This window comes from Nothobranchius furzeri, chromosome 10 (genome assembly GCF_043380555.1).
Source record: "Nothobranchius furzeri strain GRZ-AD chromosome 10, NfurGRZ-RIMD1, whole genome shotgun sequence".
In the NCBI taxonomy this organism is placed as follows: Eukaryota; Metazoa; Chordata; class Actinopteri; order Cyprinodontiformes; family Nothobranchiidae; genus Nothobranchius; species Nothobranchius furzeri.
In genome coordinates, this window is record NC_091750.1 from 38,062,089 (window position 1) to 38,079,651 (window position 17,563).

At 40.9% G+C, this 17,563-nt stretch overlaps 1 protein-coding gene across 2 annotated transcripts in view; it reads left to right on the top strand.

The window, feature by feature from the left end:
• Positions 1-17,563, top strand: part of adamts3 (ADAM metallopeptidase with thrombospondin type 1 motif, 3) — a 167,024-nt gene that overhangs the window by 127,619 nt on the left and 21,842 nt on the right. For both annotated transcript variants that reach the window (XM_015960279.3, XM_070555619.1), the window contains 3 exons: positions 5,332-5,495; positions 10,976-11,132; positions 15,418-15,550. In XM_015960279.3, coding sequence (XP_015815765.3) covers positions 5,332-5,495; positions 10,976-11,132; positions 15,418-15,550 — 454 coding nt within the window. The remainder of the gene's footprint in view (positions 1-5,331; positions 5,496-10,975; positions 11,133-15,417; positions 15,551-17,563) is intronic.

Sequence of the window (17,563 nt, forward strand, 5' to 3'; positions counted from 1 at the left end):
ATCAGTTATGATCAATTATGCTTAGTTATGATCAGTTATGATTAGTTATGATCAATTATGATTAGTTATGATCAGTGATGATTAGTTATTATCAGTTATGATTAGTTATGATCAATTATGATTAGTTATGATTAGTTACGATCAGTTATGATTAGTGATGATTAGTTATGATTAGTTATGATCAGTGATGATTAGTTATGATTAGTTATGATCAGTGATGATTAGTTATGATCAGTTATGATTAGTTATGATCAGTGATGATTAGTTATGATCGTTATGATTAGATATGATCAATTATGATTAGTTATGATTAGTTATGATTAGTGATGATTAGTGACTATTAGTTATGATTAGTTATGATCGTTATGATTAGTTATGATCAATTATGATTAGTTATGATTAGTTATGATTAGTGATGATTAGTGATGATTAGTTATGATTAGTTATGATCAGTGATGATTAGTTATTATCAGTTATGATTAGTTATGATCAGTGATGATTAGTTATGATTGTTATGATTAGATATGATCAATTATGATTAGTTATGATTAGTTATGATCAGTGATGATTAGTTACGATCAGTTATGATCAATTATGCTTAGTTATGATCAGTTATGATTAGTTATGATCAATTATGATTAGTTATGATCAGTGATGATTAGTTATTATCAGTTATGATTAGTTATGATCAATTATGATTAGTTATGATTAGTTATGATCAGTTATGATTAGTGATGATTAGTTATGATTAGTTATGATCAGTGATGATTAGTTATGATTAGTTATGATCAGTGATGATTAGTTATGATCAGTTATGATTAGTTATGATCAGTGATGATTAGTTATGATCGTTATGATTAGATATGATCAATTATGATTAGTTATGATTAGTTATGATTAGTGATGATTAGTGACTATTAGTTATGATTAGTTATGATCGTTATGATTAGTTATGATCAATTATGATTAGTTATGATTAGTTATGATTAGTGATGATTAGTGATGATTAGTTATGATTAGTTATGATCAGTGATGATTAGTTATGATCAGTTATGATTAGTTATGATCAGTGATGATTAGTTATTATCAGTTATGACTAGTTATGATCAATTGTGATTAGTTATGATTAGTTATGATCAGTGATGATTAGTTATTATCAGTTATGATTAGTTATGATCAATTTTGATTAGTAATGATTAGTTATGATCAGTTATGATTAGTTATGATCCATTGTGATTAGTTATGATCAGTGATGATTAGTGATGATTAGTTATGATCAGTTATGATTAGTTTTGATCAGTGATGATTAGTGATGATTAGTTATGATCAGTTATGATTAGTTATGATCAGTGATGATTAGTTATTATCAGTTATGACTAGTTATGATCAATTGTGATTAGTTATGATCAGTGATGATTAGTTATTATCAGTTATGATTAGTTATGATCAATTTTGATTAGTAATGATTAGTTATGATCAGTTATGATTAGTTATGATCCATTGTGATTAGTTTTGCTCAGTGATGATTAGTTATGATCAATTATGCTTAGTTATGATTAGTTATGATCAATTATGCTTAGTTATGATTAGTTATGATTCAGCACAAATGGAGCGTAAAAGATTTACACATTTTATTTTGTAGAGAAGTTAATGGCAGCACCGACTGAATGACCTCAGGGATGCATGTGAACAGCTTTTGTTAGTGAAAATGCACCTTTAGACGGCATCAGACCAATAAAACAAGCATGTAAACAAACCAGGAACCAGGTGAGAGAGGGGGTGAAACGGTCTGAAGAGGAGAGGAAATCCGTCCCGAGGTCTGAGAAAAGAAAATATGAACGTCTTAGAAAATCCTGAACAATGAATCCTGCAGGCTGGAGAAGAGAGGCGTCATCCGCTCGTTATCGGAGCGCGGCTTGAAAAGCCAGCATCTGCCAGAGTGTGTGGGTGGGTGTGTGGGTGTGTCTGCGTGTGTGTGTGTACTTGTATATACTACATTCTGAGGACCATTTTGATTATTTTCACTACAAAGTGAGGAAATTTTTTTGGTCCTCACTTTTTTAGAAGCTTACTACACCAGTCAGAGGTCTGGTGTGAATGAAGGTTTAATTAAGGTTAGGGTGGGTTAGGTAGTGGAGTCAGGAAGTCAATGGAGGGTCCTCACTATGATAGAAAGACAGGCATGGGTGTGCTCTACATGGCATGGGTAGCGTGTCAACGAGTACAGATTTTGGAGCAACACGCGTCGCTACTCAGATGGCATTTGTTTTCCTGGATTTATCCAGAATATCCTCCACATCCTCCAGGACCATCCCTGTCTCCCAGGACCGTCTCTGTCCACTAGGACCATCCCTGTGAAAAAAACTGATTATTTTAAAAAGACCCCAACTGAATAAAAACTGGAATCAGTCATCGAACGACTTAACTCTTTTTCTCAGCCTGTATTTGACTTTAATTAAGGAAATTAATTAGAGCTCTGATCAGCCAAGTGTCACTCCATTTATTTATTTATTCATTCATTCGTTCATGCATTCTTTCATCTGCTGTAGTTTTACAAACTGCATCCATCCTTCCTCTCACTGTCATTACCTGGAAAATGACACGGATGGATTCTGTGACTTGCTCTTGTTTCAGCCTGCAGCCTTTTCTCACCATCTTGCTCTCCTGTCCCTCCAACCGTTAATAATCGCTATGGAAACCAGGAATTAGAAAGAACACTCGGCGTTTGAGTCCAGAAATGGATAAATTCAGGTTTTCTCTGGTGTGTCCCTCTGAAGTCTCATCGGAAACTGATTCTTGTTCAACTGTTGCTCCAAACGGATGAGACGGCCACAGAAACAACCCTTAGCTACGCTGTATTTCCCATCGAGTCCATTAAGGAGACGTCGCCAGAGGGAGCAGCAGGAAACTGGATTTCCCTCCAGAGTCAAGTCTTAATGAGTAAATAGAGAAAATGAAGTTTTAAATGTGGAGTGGGTTAGTTTTAATAAACTCCCGGGTCAGTTCCTCTGCGTGGGTGGTCAGGGTGAAGCTGCTCGTAGCTACCGAGCAGATGGAATCAGCTTCCTCGTGACCTCACATGTGCCCAACTCTGGTAACAACATGAAAAACCTTCATGTGTTCATCAGCCTTTGATCCAGTCTTTGTTATGCTGCACCTTCTGCACTGTAACTGCTAACCGTTAGACTTTATCTGCTTGTTAAATCTAAAATAATATCCACATTTCTTTGTTTGCTCGTCTTGCTTCTGTAAACACTTAGAATTGCCTTTGTGTTTGAAAGGTGCTACAAAATAAAGCTGCCTTTCCTTGCGTGTTTCTTCCAGTTGCACTATTTGTTTTTTTTACAGGAAATAGTTGTTTTACTTTTTTTTTTTTTTTTTTGCTGACAGCTTCTTCAGAGCTAGCCGCTAACGGTGGCGTCACTTCCTTCTCCGTTTATCCGCGGGCAGCAGCGGGCGGTGTCGCCCTCTGCTGCTGACATAAGTATGGAGTCATTTACCAAATCCCACGCACCTCTGCTGTAAAACGTACACAGGAGAAACCTGACGCCAACTCAGCACATGAACAATAGAATATCCAGAGTGTGAGAGGGAAACAACCCGAAGACACGAGCAGTGAAGCAAGATGTAGAAAGTCCAATAATGAAATCAGCCGTAAAAGCTGCGCTGCTCTGGGTGGCTGCATGTTGGAGTAGCTCTGTTGACTGTATGTGGGTTTTGCCTTTTCTTGGGCATTTTTTTCTTCTAGGTTCTCAAGAAAAATTATTTTTTTGGACGCTTTGCTTTTCTGTTTCTGGTGCTGTGAAGCTTGGAGGACTTTTGCTGCTATTTTTTAGCTTTTTTCACTTTTTGAGCATTTGTTATGATGCGTAACCATGGCAACAAGCTGGTTTACAATCGGGAGCAGCTGATTAACATTGGAAAGGCTGAAATAATACCTCAACTGAAGCCACAAATCTCAAATGAGCTAAAACGCAAGAAGCGTGGGTGCAGAGCGGGAGCAAAACGGAGACAGAGAAAGAGGAAATTCAAACCATCTCTTCCATCGATCATAATGGGCAATGTGAGATCACTGGCCAACAAGATGGAGGAACACCAAGCCCTTTCAAGGACTCAGCCAGAGTTTCGGCAGTTTCGGAACCACTGGAGGAGAAAATGCAAAGAAGGATTCTCCAGAGAATCAAGAAAATTACGGACAACCCTGAGCATTCTCTTCACAAGACTGTCCGACAACGGGAGAGTGTCTTCAGTCAGAGGCTTCTTCAGTTTGGCTGCAACACTGACCGCTACTGGAGATCCTTCCTGCCAACAGCCATTGTAATATACAACAACTCTTTGATGACTTGATTATTATTATTAATCCGAGCTACTACAGCAATCAATTTCCCTCTGGGATTAATAAAGTATTTTTGAATTGAATTGAATTGAATTGAAAAAGCCAAAGGAGAGAGTCCGATCATGGACTGGGATGGCACACGGGCCATAAACACAAAACAACAAAAGTACAAAGGATGGAGCAAGGAAGCCGTAGAAGTACGGAGACGTGGACACAGCCGCCAACAGAGACGACGGGATCTGCACGTTGGATCACGCATGCTGTGTCATCAGCGAGGAGAGCGCGGGCAGCAGAGGACGACACCGGATAAAAGGAGAAGGAAGTGACATCGCCGTTAGCGGCTAGCTCTGAAGAAGACCGCGGGATTGGTCGAAACGTCAGCAAGGTAAAAAAAAAATACCTTTCCTGTATTAAAAAGAACCAAATAACGCAACGAGAAGAAACACTCTGAATAACCGACCCAGGAGTTTATTTAAACTAACCTACTCCACATTTAAAATGTCCTTTTCTCTGTTTATTCATGAATATTTCAAGTCTGGAGGGACATCCAGTTTCCTGCTGCTCCCTCTGGCCATTTCGGTGCAAATGTTATAGAATCATTTCACATTTTTACAAGTTATTTAAAAGCTGTCGACAAAAACCAGCAGACGTTTAACATGTTTGATTTGGTCGGAGGTTTTGCGTATAAAACTTGTTAGATGAAGTTTTATTGCATCAACTTTTCTTTTAAATAATTGCACTTTTTTTTTTAAACATTTTTCTGCTGATGTTTATTCTTAGGACAGTTTTGTTGGATCACCAGAGAAAATGACCATTCTTAGGATGTTTTTACATTTGAATGCATCGGATGAGTTTTAATGTTTATTATTATAAAAAGTTAGAAACAGGATCCGACTCTAAAGCGTTCAGACGTAGAGGATGGAGGATTTATTTTTAGAATTGCGTTTCTGAGCTTTTTCGTCTGAGGTTTTCTCATCACAGCCGACTGATTTCAGCCGTAAAGAACCAGGCGACTGGACACTACATCCTGAACGGGAAGGGAGACGAGCTCCGGTCCAGGAACTTCATCGACCTGGGTGTGGAGTGGAATTACGTCATCGAAGGGGACATGGAGACGCTGCACACCGAAGGACCTCTTCACGACCCCGTGGTGGTTCTGGTAAGAGCTCCTCCGCCATCACTAAACCCTGTTTGACTCTTTAATGATGTCACGTGCAGACAGGAGCAGCAGCAAACATCCAGTAGTTAATATGAGAAACAGGAAGTTCTATTTCTGCTGATGATGCAGATGGTTTATTACCCGCAGCAACAAGTTTAGGGTTTATTATTAAGTCTGATCGCAGCCAGTCCTCCTGCATCGTCTCCCCCCATCTGCACCAGCAGGATTTATTGAGTCCTTGTTGAACAAAACAACAACAAACATGCTTGACTTTATGCAGGCAGGAGCATGGGCGGCACCAGGCGGTAGCTAGGGGTTGCTAAACAACCCCAAGATTGGGCCAAGCAACTGCACAGCAACCCCAAATCTTGAACGCACCCCCACCACCACCACCCCACACCTCGCGTGCGCACCGTGCCAACATGCGCTGGCCTGGAGAGTAGCATGACCAGCTCTGTCTCGCATTTAAGATAGTCTCCCGTTTCGTGTTGAAATCTTCCATAAACTGCGAGGAGAAAGCCGGAGCTGGCATCAAACCAGGAGGCCGTACATGTCAACTTTTCACTCTCTGTCCGGAGGGGTGGGGGGGTTGGTTCTCATATTCATGATAATGTCCGGTTTTTCATCCAGAAGCAGGGATCAAATTATGGGGGAGCGCTCCAGGCAGCTGCGTTCTGCGCACGGCACATTCTCAAAGTGGTGCAACCAAAAAACTATGATTAACACATGACCGTTCATGTCCGTTTATATCCTCTGGTACTGTCTTTTAATCGTGCCTGATGCGCTCGCTCATCATGTGCTGTGCTGATTTCACCTCAGTGACGCAGCATCGAAACGTGCGCTCTGGAGATTTTAGAGAACATGCAGGAAGATGAGAGACAGACAGGGCAGGAAAATTCATGTTGTACCCCCCCCCCCCACCCCCCAACCCAACCCCCCACCCCCCTTCAATACGCACCGACAGGGGACGCCAACCCCAAACACTGACCGAGCAACTGTACAGCAACTGCTGGTAAAATTTCCTGGAGCTGCCCATGGGCAGGAGACAAATCCACTCCTCGGATTAAAATAACAAACATGTTTGTTCACTTTAGTTCCTGATATTTTCCTTATATACCAGTAACTCAGAAACAGTAAAACCCTTCTACCAATTATTTCTGGCTGAATTCAATAAAAATATTATTTTTATTAATACTACTATTACTTAATAATTCATTTTAAATGTACATTTTCTAACCCCAGCCAGCAACACTCAAAAACCAAACTGCCACAGTACCAACGAATCACCACAAGCCACGTCCACAAACCTCTAAAAGACAAACACGGGCCAGGCTGTAAAAACACAATACTCATTTAAAACACCAGATCCAACCTCCTCCGAAGAGTCCAGATTATCCTGGACAAGCCCCCATTTTTTACGACCCAGCTCGTGGGATTGCAACACAAGGAGGAGATTAGGACACATTTTGGGAGAAAAGAGTATTTTGCACTTTAAAGTCTTGTTCCCGAGTATTTCTCTTATGTTTTCATCTTTTTATTAGGCACTATTGTCATTTAACAACCTCATTTAGTCTTGTTGATTCCAGAATATGTGAAAGGCGATGACCATTTGTTTCAGGGGAACAAACAATCGTTTTATGCTGTAACATGTGTTGCATTGATACTTGTGAAATCTGTAAATAATTTTGAGAAAACCTAACAGGGTCTTGCTAGCGCTGCTGCGAAAGAAGCATGGCGTCTGACTCTTTTCCTTGATATCTCCCTCTTCCAGCTCCAGCTCTAGTTCCAGTCTTTAAGTCCAGTTTGGTACCAGGCTGTAACACAAACATATCACACAAAATGTCCGTCGCTCTGTGTTTTTTAAGATGGCGACTTCACGTTTCTGTTTATAAATGTGCTTCTGTAGCCAACAAACAGCTAAAACACGTTGTCTTACGAGTATTATTCTCATGTCATGTTGTGTTTTCATATTTTTATGTTTTAGAGACTTACTCGTTCGTGAAAAGTTCACCAACTCTGCATCAGCCGAGGTATTCCTTAAATGTGAAGTATCTAAGCGGTAGTCTAACACTATTGGTTAGTTCTGGTCGGCGCTCAGTTTCCTATTGCGCGGAGCTCTGCGGGGTGGGGGGCATGCGTAGCAAAAAAAAAGACGGATTGCTTACATCATATTACAGTACATTGATTCCAATTCTCGTGCTGCTCTGGGTGGCTGCATGTTGTAGTAGTTCTGTTAACTACATGTAAGTTTTGCCTTTTTTGGACAGTTTTTCTTCTAGTGTCTTAAGAAAAACTGTATTCTTTTGGACCTTTTACTTTTCTGTTTCTGGTGCTGTGAAGCTTAGAGGATTTTTTCTGCTATTTTTTCACTTTTTGAGCATTTGGGACCTGAAAAGGCTCAACAGCCTAATAAAAAAGGCCGGTTCTGTTCTGGGGACGAATGTGGAACTGCTGGAGGAGATAATACAAAGAAGGATTCTCCAGAGAATCAAGAACATGATGGACAACCCTGAGCATTCTCTTCACAAGACTGTCCGACAACGGGAGAGTGTCTTCAGTCAGAGGCTTCTTCAGTTTGGCTGCAACACTGACCGCTGCTGGAGATCCTTCCTGCCAACAGCCATCGTAATATACAACAACTCTTTGATGACTTGATTATTATTATCATTCTGAGCTACTACAGCAATCAATTTCCCTCTGGGATTAATAAAGTATTTTTGAATTGAATTTGAATTGAATTGAATTGAATGATGAGACTATCACTTTTACGGATTTCTGAAAAACCAGACATCATTTCTGAAAGTGGAAAACTCCGGAAAGCTGCTTTAAGATCAGCCTCTAAAAGGCCTGACCGACCGCCACACAGACAGAGCTGTGGAGGAGGTCTCTCTAATCAGTCTCATCCCTTTGGAGTTGCACCAAACAGCCTTTATGCTGCACCCGTAGGTGCAGCCACTTTTGATCATGACAGTCTACACAAAGGGGCGTGGGCTTGGGCATCCGAAGCAGCCAATCAGCTGGTCGCACTGGCACAGCAAACTGTGTTTGTCAGGTGGGTGCATGGTTTCTCTCGTTTCAGGAGCTGTAACACCTCGTGTTAAATATCCCTACATTTCCTAGGTTATGGAAAATAACGTTTTTCACAAACCGCTTTTCTAACAACAAGGTTGAGTCCTAAAGCATCAATCGGAGACCAGAAGATATGAACTAGTTCTCTGCTCATCAAATGAAACAGAACCGAGCCTGGAAAAGGCGTGGCTGCTTATGGACTAAAAAAGCCTTTAAATTACAAATAAAAGTTATTTTCTTTCACCAAATTAAAGCTATTCAGACTGTTTTAGGCTAAATGTGCAAAAGTACAGAACAGAAGCGTGTCTGTTGTTCTGAAGTCAGGTCTGCAGAAGTGAAGCGAAGTTTTTGCCCAGAAGACTCGAGTTTCCAGTTGAACCATCTCTCTGCAATCTGTGTGTTATCCATCTGCCAGGCATCAGATTTAAGGCTCGCTGAGTCCAGAAAGGCTCAGTTTGATTAAAGTAATTAAATCCGGCAGCCTGAAGCGAGGATACAAACATTCCCCGTGTGGTTCCTTCATCCGCTAAAAAACAGAGAACAACGAGTTTAGAAAGTTAATGATTGCTTCAAAGGTTTTTGCTTGTTTTTATTTATTTATCTGTTTTTATTACACATAACAACCCGTAGTGTTTATTAACACAACAATCACTGATTTATTAGATATTCCTGCTGTTTTTTAACATCAGAATCACTCAGGAACCTGAAACTAAACCTGTTGTTTTCCGACAAGGTGATCAGAAACGCAATCAGCAGAACTCCACTGAAGTTTATTTTTCTGATCAGCAGGGTTAGGGTTAGGGTTTGGGGTTTTTGGGATGGGGGGTTTTGGGATGGTCACATCTAATGTTGTCCTCCCAGCTGAGGACATTTTCTCATTGTCATGGGCGTAATTTGGGGGGGGGTGGGGGGGGGGTGGGGGGCGGGGGGGACATGTCCCCCCCACTTTTTCCAAAGTCAAGTTTTGACCCCTGCACTTTTTACCATCCAAAAACAATATTACTCTATATTAAACTGACACTGGTTGAGCTCTAGGACCAAGCGGAAAACAATCATTTGTGTTGAAGCCTGTTTCTCAACATACTGTAAAGATACAGACCCCCACCCCCTTCCCCAGTGTCCCCTCCACTTCTAAAGTGAAAATTACGTCCTTGCTCATTATAGACGTAAATTGTTCAACTGTTACCGGCACATATGGTTACCGCTAGCTTGTTCAAACTGTGGCCAGCTCCAGGCTCTGATTGGTTCTTTTCTCGTCTAGTCTGGCCTCTCCCAATTACTGATTGATTCTTTTTTCCCTTCACCCATCTTTTCCAATCTCTGATTGGATTTTTGTTGATGCCAGTTATCGGTGTCGCAACCTATTATTGTGACCTTCAGCCCCAAAAAGCAACAAATGAAGCTAAACTTGTGTTTCCAGAACTATGCAGCGTAAAGGACAGGAGGATTTTTTCTAAAGATGCTCTAATACGCAGTCGTAAGATGCAAACTCGACCAAAATAAATAAAAATGAAACATTTTAGGGATCCTTCTCATCCTTTTTCACGTCCAGTTTGGAGATTAAAACAGATTTGTGCAAATGTGGTCCAGAGGATGATGTCATCAACGGTGAGATCAGCTGTTTCACACAGTATACGTCCGTCTCGTGATGCATTTTATCTCATTGTCTGCTGTAAACTGAATGAAATCGATTTTCTCCTGCTGGTGAAAAACAGAAACATCAGAAATGGTAAAGATGATCTGGACGGAGCTTTGAGCACCATCCAGATGCTGACTGCAGGTTAGGAGACTGAACAAACGCCCGCCGATGCTCCCGTTGGGTTGTACCATTGTGGGATGTTTTAGGGAAGGAACCGGCTGATTCTGAGGCAGCTGCGTCTGGTTTTGTCTAAAACCAAAAAGCGGCACAGCGAGCCGTTTATATTCAGCTGCAGAGAAAAGCTGATTTATATACGTTCTGTATGGCTCTATGCAGGCTTTTAGGCTCATTATACCCTTGAAAAGCCTTTTGATTCCCAGCAGAACCATTATTTACCCGTCCATCATCAGCACTCAGTCATGCTCGTACATCTGCGAGTCCTGACTTCTCTGAGTGGAGAAAATGGATTGGACTCCAGAAACTGACTGAATAAACTTGTGTTCATGTTGTTTTTAATAATCATATAAGCTGAAATCTCCTCCCTTACGCAGAAGCTCGCCTGTCATGCAACAGTGTCCCTAATCTGGTGAAACTTTAATACAGATTAAGTCCATCATGAGGTTTGAAAGTACAGACATAAATAAAATCCAACAAAAATGAATCTTTAGTTTCCACTGCTTCACGTCACGGCTCGTTTAAATCATTAAATGAGCATCAGAGACGCATTTCCTTCATGTCCTTTAACATGATCTCTTCTGTTTTCGGGTTGTAGATCATACCCAAGGACAACGACACGCGGTCTACTCTGACCTATAGATACATAATCCACGAAGATTCGGTACCAGTCAACAACAACAACGTCATCCAGGAGGAAACCTACGAGTGGGCTCTGAAGAGCTGGTCTCCGTGCTCCAAACCCTGCTCCGGAGGTAAAAACAGCTCATTAACATTTCAATAAGAATGTCGAGAAAAGTTTGTCTCAGAACTCAGATTTTTCTTTTCTCAAACAACGGTTTGTGTCCTCCAAGCTGAATCTTAGCAGCACAATATGGACGGGTGTCAGCATTGACCGGAGCGACAGGAATGTGAATCCCAAATGAGTCCTTCTTGGAGCCTTTTATCCTTCTTGGGATTTAGCTAGCAGAACAGAAGAATATTTTTATGTTCACCATGGTTGTGTTAAGCTTGGTTTATGCTTGACGCGTCCGCGAGGTTCGCACGGCTCCGCGCAGCAAAATTGTGTCATTTTCACAACCACGCCCCTCCACCTGGCCTCCGCACGGCCCAAACTTTCCGCGCCGTGCACCTAGGAAATTTTCTAACCACGCGGACGGTCGAACACGCAAAAACATGGCGGACTGGCAAGAACTAGTTATGGCAGAGTTTGTAAATACAGACGTTTGTATGATTCAGCTCTCAAAGATCACCGTGATCAACATGTTGTTAATAATTCTCGGAGAGAAATAGCTCGCACTGTCGGAAAAGACGAGGACGCTGTTAAAAAAAATGCTGGAAAAACAGGAGGGACCAATATGTGAAGGCAAGGAAGGGGAACAAACGGAAAAGCGGTGATCCTGGTGGAAACAAGAACACTCCACCAATTCTAAAAGACATGAGTTGGCTCTCACCTTTCATTAACAACTGTTATAAACAACAGTAATTTCTACTTCTACTGTGGTGTAGTGTTGGATGCATGCCGTGGAGCTCCATGCTGCCCCCTACAGTTTGGGAGAATATTGGCTCACCGCAGAGACGAGCCGCATGAACCATAAACGCTGCGAGTTGTGAAGCGCGTTCCATCCGCGAGCCGCATCACCAAGCGAAAAGTGAATGCGTCAAGCGTAAACCAAGCTCTACTCAGAGTCGCAGATCAAGTCTTACACGGTTTCTATGGGAACCAGCTTTTACTGGCTGGTGTTTCCCCAATATGGCCGACGTTTTACAGTTTTTCTCCATTGGTTTGGCCCATTTCTTGAAACAGAAATTACATTCTCAAACCTCTAAGATCATTTGGCAAACACTCTTACAGTTTGGCACAACACTTTAGCTCACCTGCAAAAGCTCATATCTCTTCCTGAACTGTTCACTCGGCTTCAATCTGAATCCCTTTCTCATTTAAACAGTCAGTGTCTCCAAAACGGCAAAGATCTTTCTCAATAGCTTTGGCTCATTTCTCGACACAGATCGGACATTCTCATCATTCTTGGTGCTTCGGTCAACGTAAGCCTGGATGGTCGATCACAACAACATGGTTTACCTGCAAATGAGTACTGCCGTACAGAATGTTTATATGTTTTGTCACTATGGCAGAGGAGCAACAATATAAAACCGAAAAGAGTAGCCTCCAAGGTTTGACATCAGAGATTGCACTCGCACTACCAAGGAAATTATAACCATTTTTATTCACACGCAAAGAAAGTTTCATACATATGTAAAAATAAAATGTACATTACAGTAATACAGTAAATTGTATGAACACTAAATCAAACAACAAGGATGTATTCAGTGGTCGTTGGTCAAGCGCTATATATCTGTGTTTGGCAGCACACGATCATGGAAAACATCCATGTGTGACACTCCCCGTTCACCTAACTGTCGATGACTGTCATCAATGTATCACATATTCAAAGAAATTCATACATGGTATTCATGGTGTTATGTTCTTGGATTCTGACAATTGAACAGACAGTTGTGCGTGCGAGTACTTATACAATGAAATCATGCTGACATGTTTTGGAGAGAATGATCATTAGACTGAGAATCAACTAATCTGTTTGGATCTACAACATCTATTCATTTGGAAAATGTGCTAAATGCGGGCTAACTGTATAACTGTAGGCTACATTTACTTAATCATTTGCAACGATGCACTGAGACAATTGAGACATGTACTAAGGCATTTGCCATTTGTGAACATTTGCCAAGAGGTTTGGAGGTTTGTCCATGTTGTTTTGAGAATGTAATTTCTGTTTCAAAAAATGAGCCAAACCAATGGAGAAAAACTGTAAATCAACACTGAGACCTTCAGCCTTCTATGCTTATTTAGTACTGCATATATAATATAATATAATATAATATAATATAATATAATATAATAATAAAATATAATATAATGTAATATAAAATAATATATAATATAATATATTTATAATATAATATAATATAATAATAATAATATAATATGTCATATATAATATAATTATAATATAAAATAATATCATATAATATCATATAGTATATAATATAATATAATTATAACATAAAATCATATATAATATAATTATAATATAATATAGTATATAATATAATTATAATATAAAATAATGTATTATATATTTATAATATAATATAATAATATATTTATAATATAATATAATAATAATATATCATATTTAATATATAATATAATTATAATATAAAATCATATATAATATAATATATAATATAATATAATATAATATAGTTCTAATATAATATAAATAATATCATATAATAAGCTGGGGTGTTTTTTTTCTCCTCATCGCTCCCTAAAGCTGCCGATGATGTGTGACGGTTTTCTGAAAAAGTTCCCAAAATAATTTCCTCTAAAATAGAAATGAACCTGACCTGGGACCAGCTGGGCTCGGTTCAGCCCAGAGGTCAGTGGGTCTGGATCTGCTGCTTCATTTAGAAAATGTGTTTATAAATGCTTCTGTGTCTCTGAATGAACAGCGCATGACATCATGAGTTATAATTAGCTTATCCGTCTGAGTGCCTCCTCTCCTTCTGAGAAGGCGTGTCAGCGTTTGCTTCGACTCGTGTAGAGTCAGACACGTCCTCCATGAGATCTCTGAAGCCGTTTATCTCAGCTGTGGAGAAGCTGAAGCAGGACTTCTGCATTTTTTCTGGTGCAGATGTTTTGACTCGTTACAGTCACAAACCCACAGGATGAGCACAAGTTCATCATCAGAAAGGTCAGATTGTCTCCACCGGCTGCAGCTGCTGAGGGAGCTTCACGCTTATTGCAAGTTTGGTCCAACCTTTCTGCAGCGGTGTGGCGCCGTGCTCCTCAGGAGCCGCTGTGACCTTTCTGGAGCTCCGAGCGTCTTTGTTTTCTCTTTTGGACTTCTCTAAAAATGGGACCCTTTAGGACGCTAGTGCATATTTAATAAATGATAAGTCTAGTCTAGCCTTTCTCCATTAAAACTTCAAATTGATTTAAAAGGGAGCAAGAGTGTTCTCACTATGTATCGACAGGGGCGTCCAATTCTGGTCCTCCAGGGCCACCGTCCAGCATGCGTTTCTCTACTACATACCTCCTGATTTTATTGAGCAGGTGATTAACAGGCTGAACAGGTGGTTGAGTCACTGAATCAGGTGTGTGGAGCAGAGAAACAACATGGTGGATAGATGCCCTCATTTGTCAGCCATGCTTGCGCTCGGATCTGTGCGTATCCGTGTGTGGGAACAATCGTACACACCATGTGGAATTTCCCACCTTGTGGTTGTGTGTAGAAATGTTCCCACACATAAGAACGGCTCTGAACATGCGTATGAACAGCCTCTAGTGGTAGAACGGCGGAACCACAACACTGGTCTCAGCAGTCCGCCATTTATTTTTACCCAATCAGTAAGGATGTCTGTAGAGAGACATCTTCATCACACATCTGCTGTTGAACCTATGAAGACACCTGTGACCCACGGGAATCTGATGCCGCAGCATGGCTGATCTGGTGCTGTTGGAGGATCTGCCAGAGCGTGTACTCCAGAGGGAACATGTTTTCCGTGAGCGCTCAGATCTCATTGGTGGGAATCCAGAGGGGCTCCTGAGCAGATACCGCTTCCTGAAGGACATCCTTCGGGATATATGCCGGGATTTGGGAGCCTTTGTGGAGCCACAGACAAACCGCACCAATCCCATTCCAGTCCCGCATCAGTTATTGACAACTTTGTGGTTTCTTTCAGGATTTTGGCTGCTTGTATGAACATCATTTGTAGGATGGATTATAGGATTATTATATTAATGTTTATTAATAAAATATTCATAAACCTGTAAATTACTAAATGTTCTTATCTCAGGTCTGTGGGAAAACCAGACACCGATAGAGCAGATGTTAGCAACACTTTTCCTCCAGACTAAAACTGGTTAAACCAAGAATTCATTTTTCTGAGTGAATTAAACAAATCAGGACTGAGGAACCTGTTCAGAGTGTCAAACTTTCTGTTCTTTCTCAGGGTTTCAATACACCAAGTACGGCTGTCGCAAGAAAGGAGACACCAACATGGTTCACCGAGGATACTGCGACATAAACAAGAAGCCCAAACCGATCCGGAGGATGTGCAACCTTCAGGACTGCACGCAGCCTCAGTGAGTCCAGAGTCCAACCGCTACAGGAGGTTCAGATAAAGCTGTTAAACCAGCCTCTCTCAGCAGGAGCTGAGTTTAAACGGTCTGCTTTTTATCTCCTCTGCCCGTGGTTGATCGTAAAATAAGTGCAAATAAGAACTTCATAACTACAAATCTGGTCTGTTCCATCGAGATGTGAGCGGTGAGCAAAGCACGGTAGACAAGTTGAGTTGGCCCATAACGACACGAAAACCACATAACAGCACAATAACGTGATGACACGATAACGACAACACAATAACTGCATGATAATAATACGGTAATAGCGCAATAACAACATACTGACAGGTAACGACATGATACCAACATAACCACATGATAACGATAAAAAAATGGCAACAATGATGACACAATAACTGGGCTGTGTGGTGGTACAGTTGTTAGCACTGTTGCCTCACAGCAAGAAGGTTGCAGGTTCAAAACTCAGCTGCAGCCTTTCTGTGTGGAGTGCCATGTTCTCCCCATGCATGTGTGGGTTTCCTCTGGGTACTCCGGATTCCCTCGCAGATCACAACATGCCCTTTAGGTCAACCATTGTACGTTGCTTTGGACAAAAGTGTCTGCCAAATAAATAAACAAACACAATAACAACATGATAATGACACAGTAACAACATGGTGACACGATAATTACACGATAACGACATAACGATATAATAATGACATCAATATTGACACAAAAACAACACGATAACGTAACAAAAGATATTGGAACAATAACAGCATGATAATGACACAGTAACAACATGGTGACACGATAATTACACGATAACGACATAACGATATAATAATGACATCAATATTGACACAAAAACAACACGATAATGTAACAAAAGAATATTGGAACAATAACAACATGACAATGACACAGTAACAACATGGTGACACGATAATTACACGATAACGACATAATGATATAATAATGGCATCAATATTGACACAAAAACAACACGATAATGTAACGATAGAATACTGGAACAATAACAACTTGATAATGACGCAGTAACAACATGGTGACACGATAATTACACGATAACGACATAATGATATAATAATGGCATCAATATTGACACAAAAACAACACGACCTTGCTGATTCATGTCTGAAATATTTCCAGGAAAGAACGTTTTGCTAGCCGCCGCTTATGCATCCGGTGGAAAGGAGGAGCACATAATGAGATCTTCCTGCTGCCAAACAGCGGGATTAATTCTTCATGAGTTCTTCATGCCAGCACTGAAGCAGTGTTTGAGTTTAAAGGAAGGAAAGTCTGACAAACTGAATGACTCCGGCGTTGTTGAACAGCAGCTGATCTATAAAAACTACTGGCATGTTTTTAAAGTTTTCCACGAATGACTGAACAACCTGTTTGTTCTGTCCTAATGCAGATGTTTGATTGTGATCTGTGGAGGTAAATCTGAGTAAAGGTGCAAAGGCTTACGTCACGACTTGGCCGCTCCGGTCATCAAAGCATGGTCGGCTAGTAGTGCCTACACCACGCTCAGGACAATCCAGACTCTCTGTGTCGTTCCACAGATGTGGAAGGACCTACCACGCTCTACCAGAACAGGGGCTTCCTTGTTGATTTTCAAGAAACTCCTGAGCATCTTCTAAACTGCTTCTAAAGCCTGAGTCATGCTTCTGCGTCTGCGTCAGTACGGAGACTCACAACGCCATTATCCGTCCTTGCGCAGGCCCCCCGGCAGGCACGCAAGTACGTACGGAGTTGAGCCATCTTTCCTTAACATCCGTCAAACGAGACGGAGAACGCATGCTTGTGATTGGTCGGTCCAGAAACATGAGATCACCTCCTCAAAGGTTGCACAAGTCCTGAAAATGTGCCTGTGTTCTGCCTAGACCTGTTTAGCGGATGGACATCCCACCAACGCTGCTGTCTCCTTCTGGGCTCTCGCTGGTATTTCAGCACGATGAGCATTTCTTCCTCTAGACCACACAGTCCCAACTCGATCAAACTTCT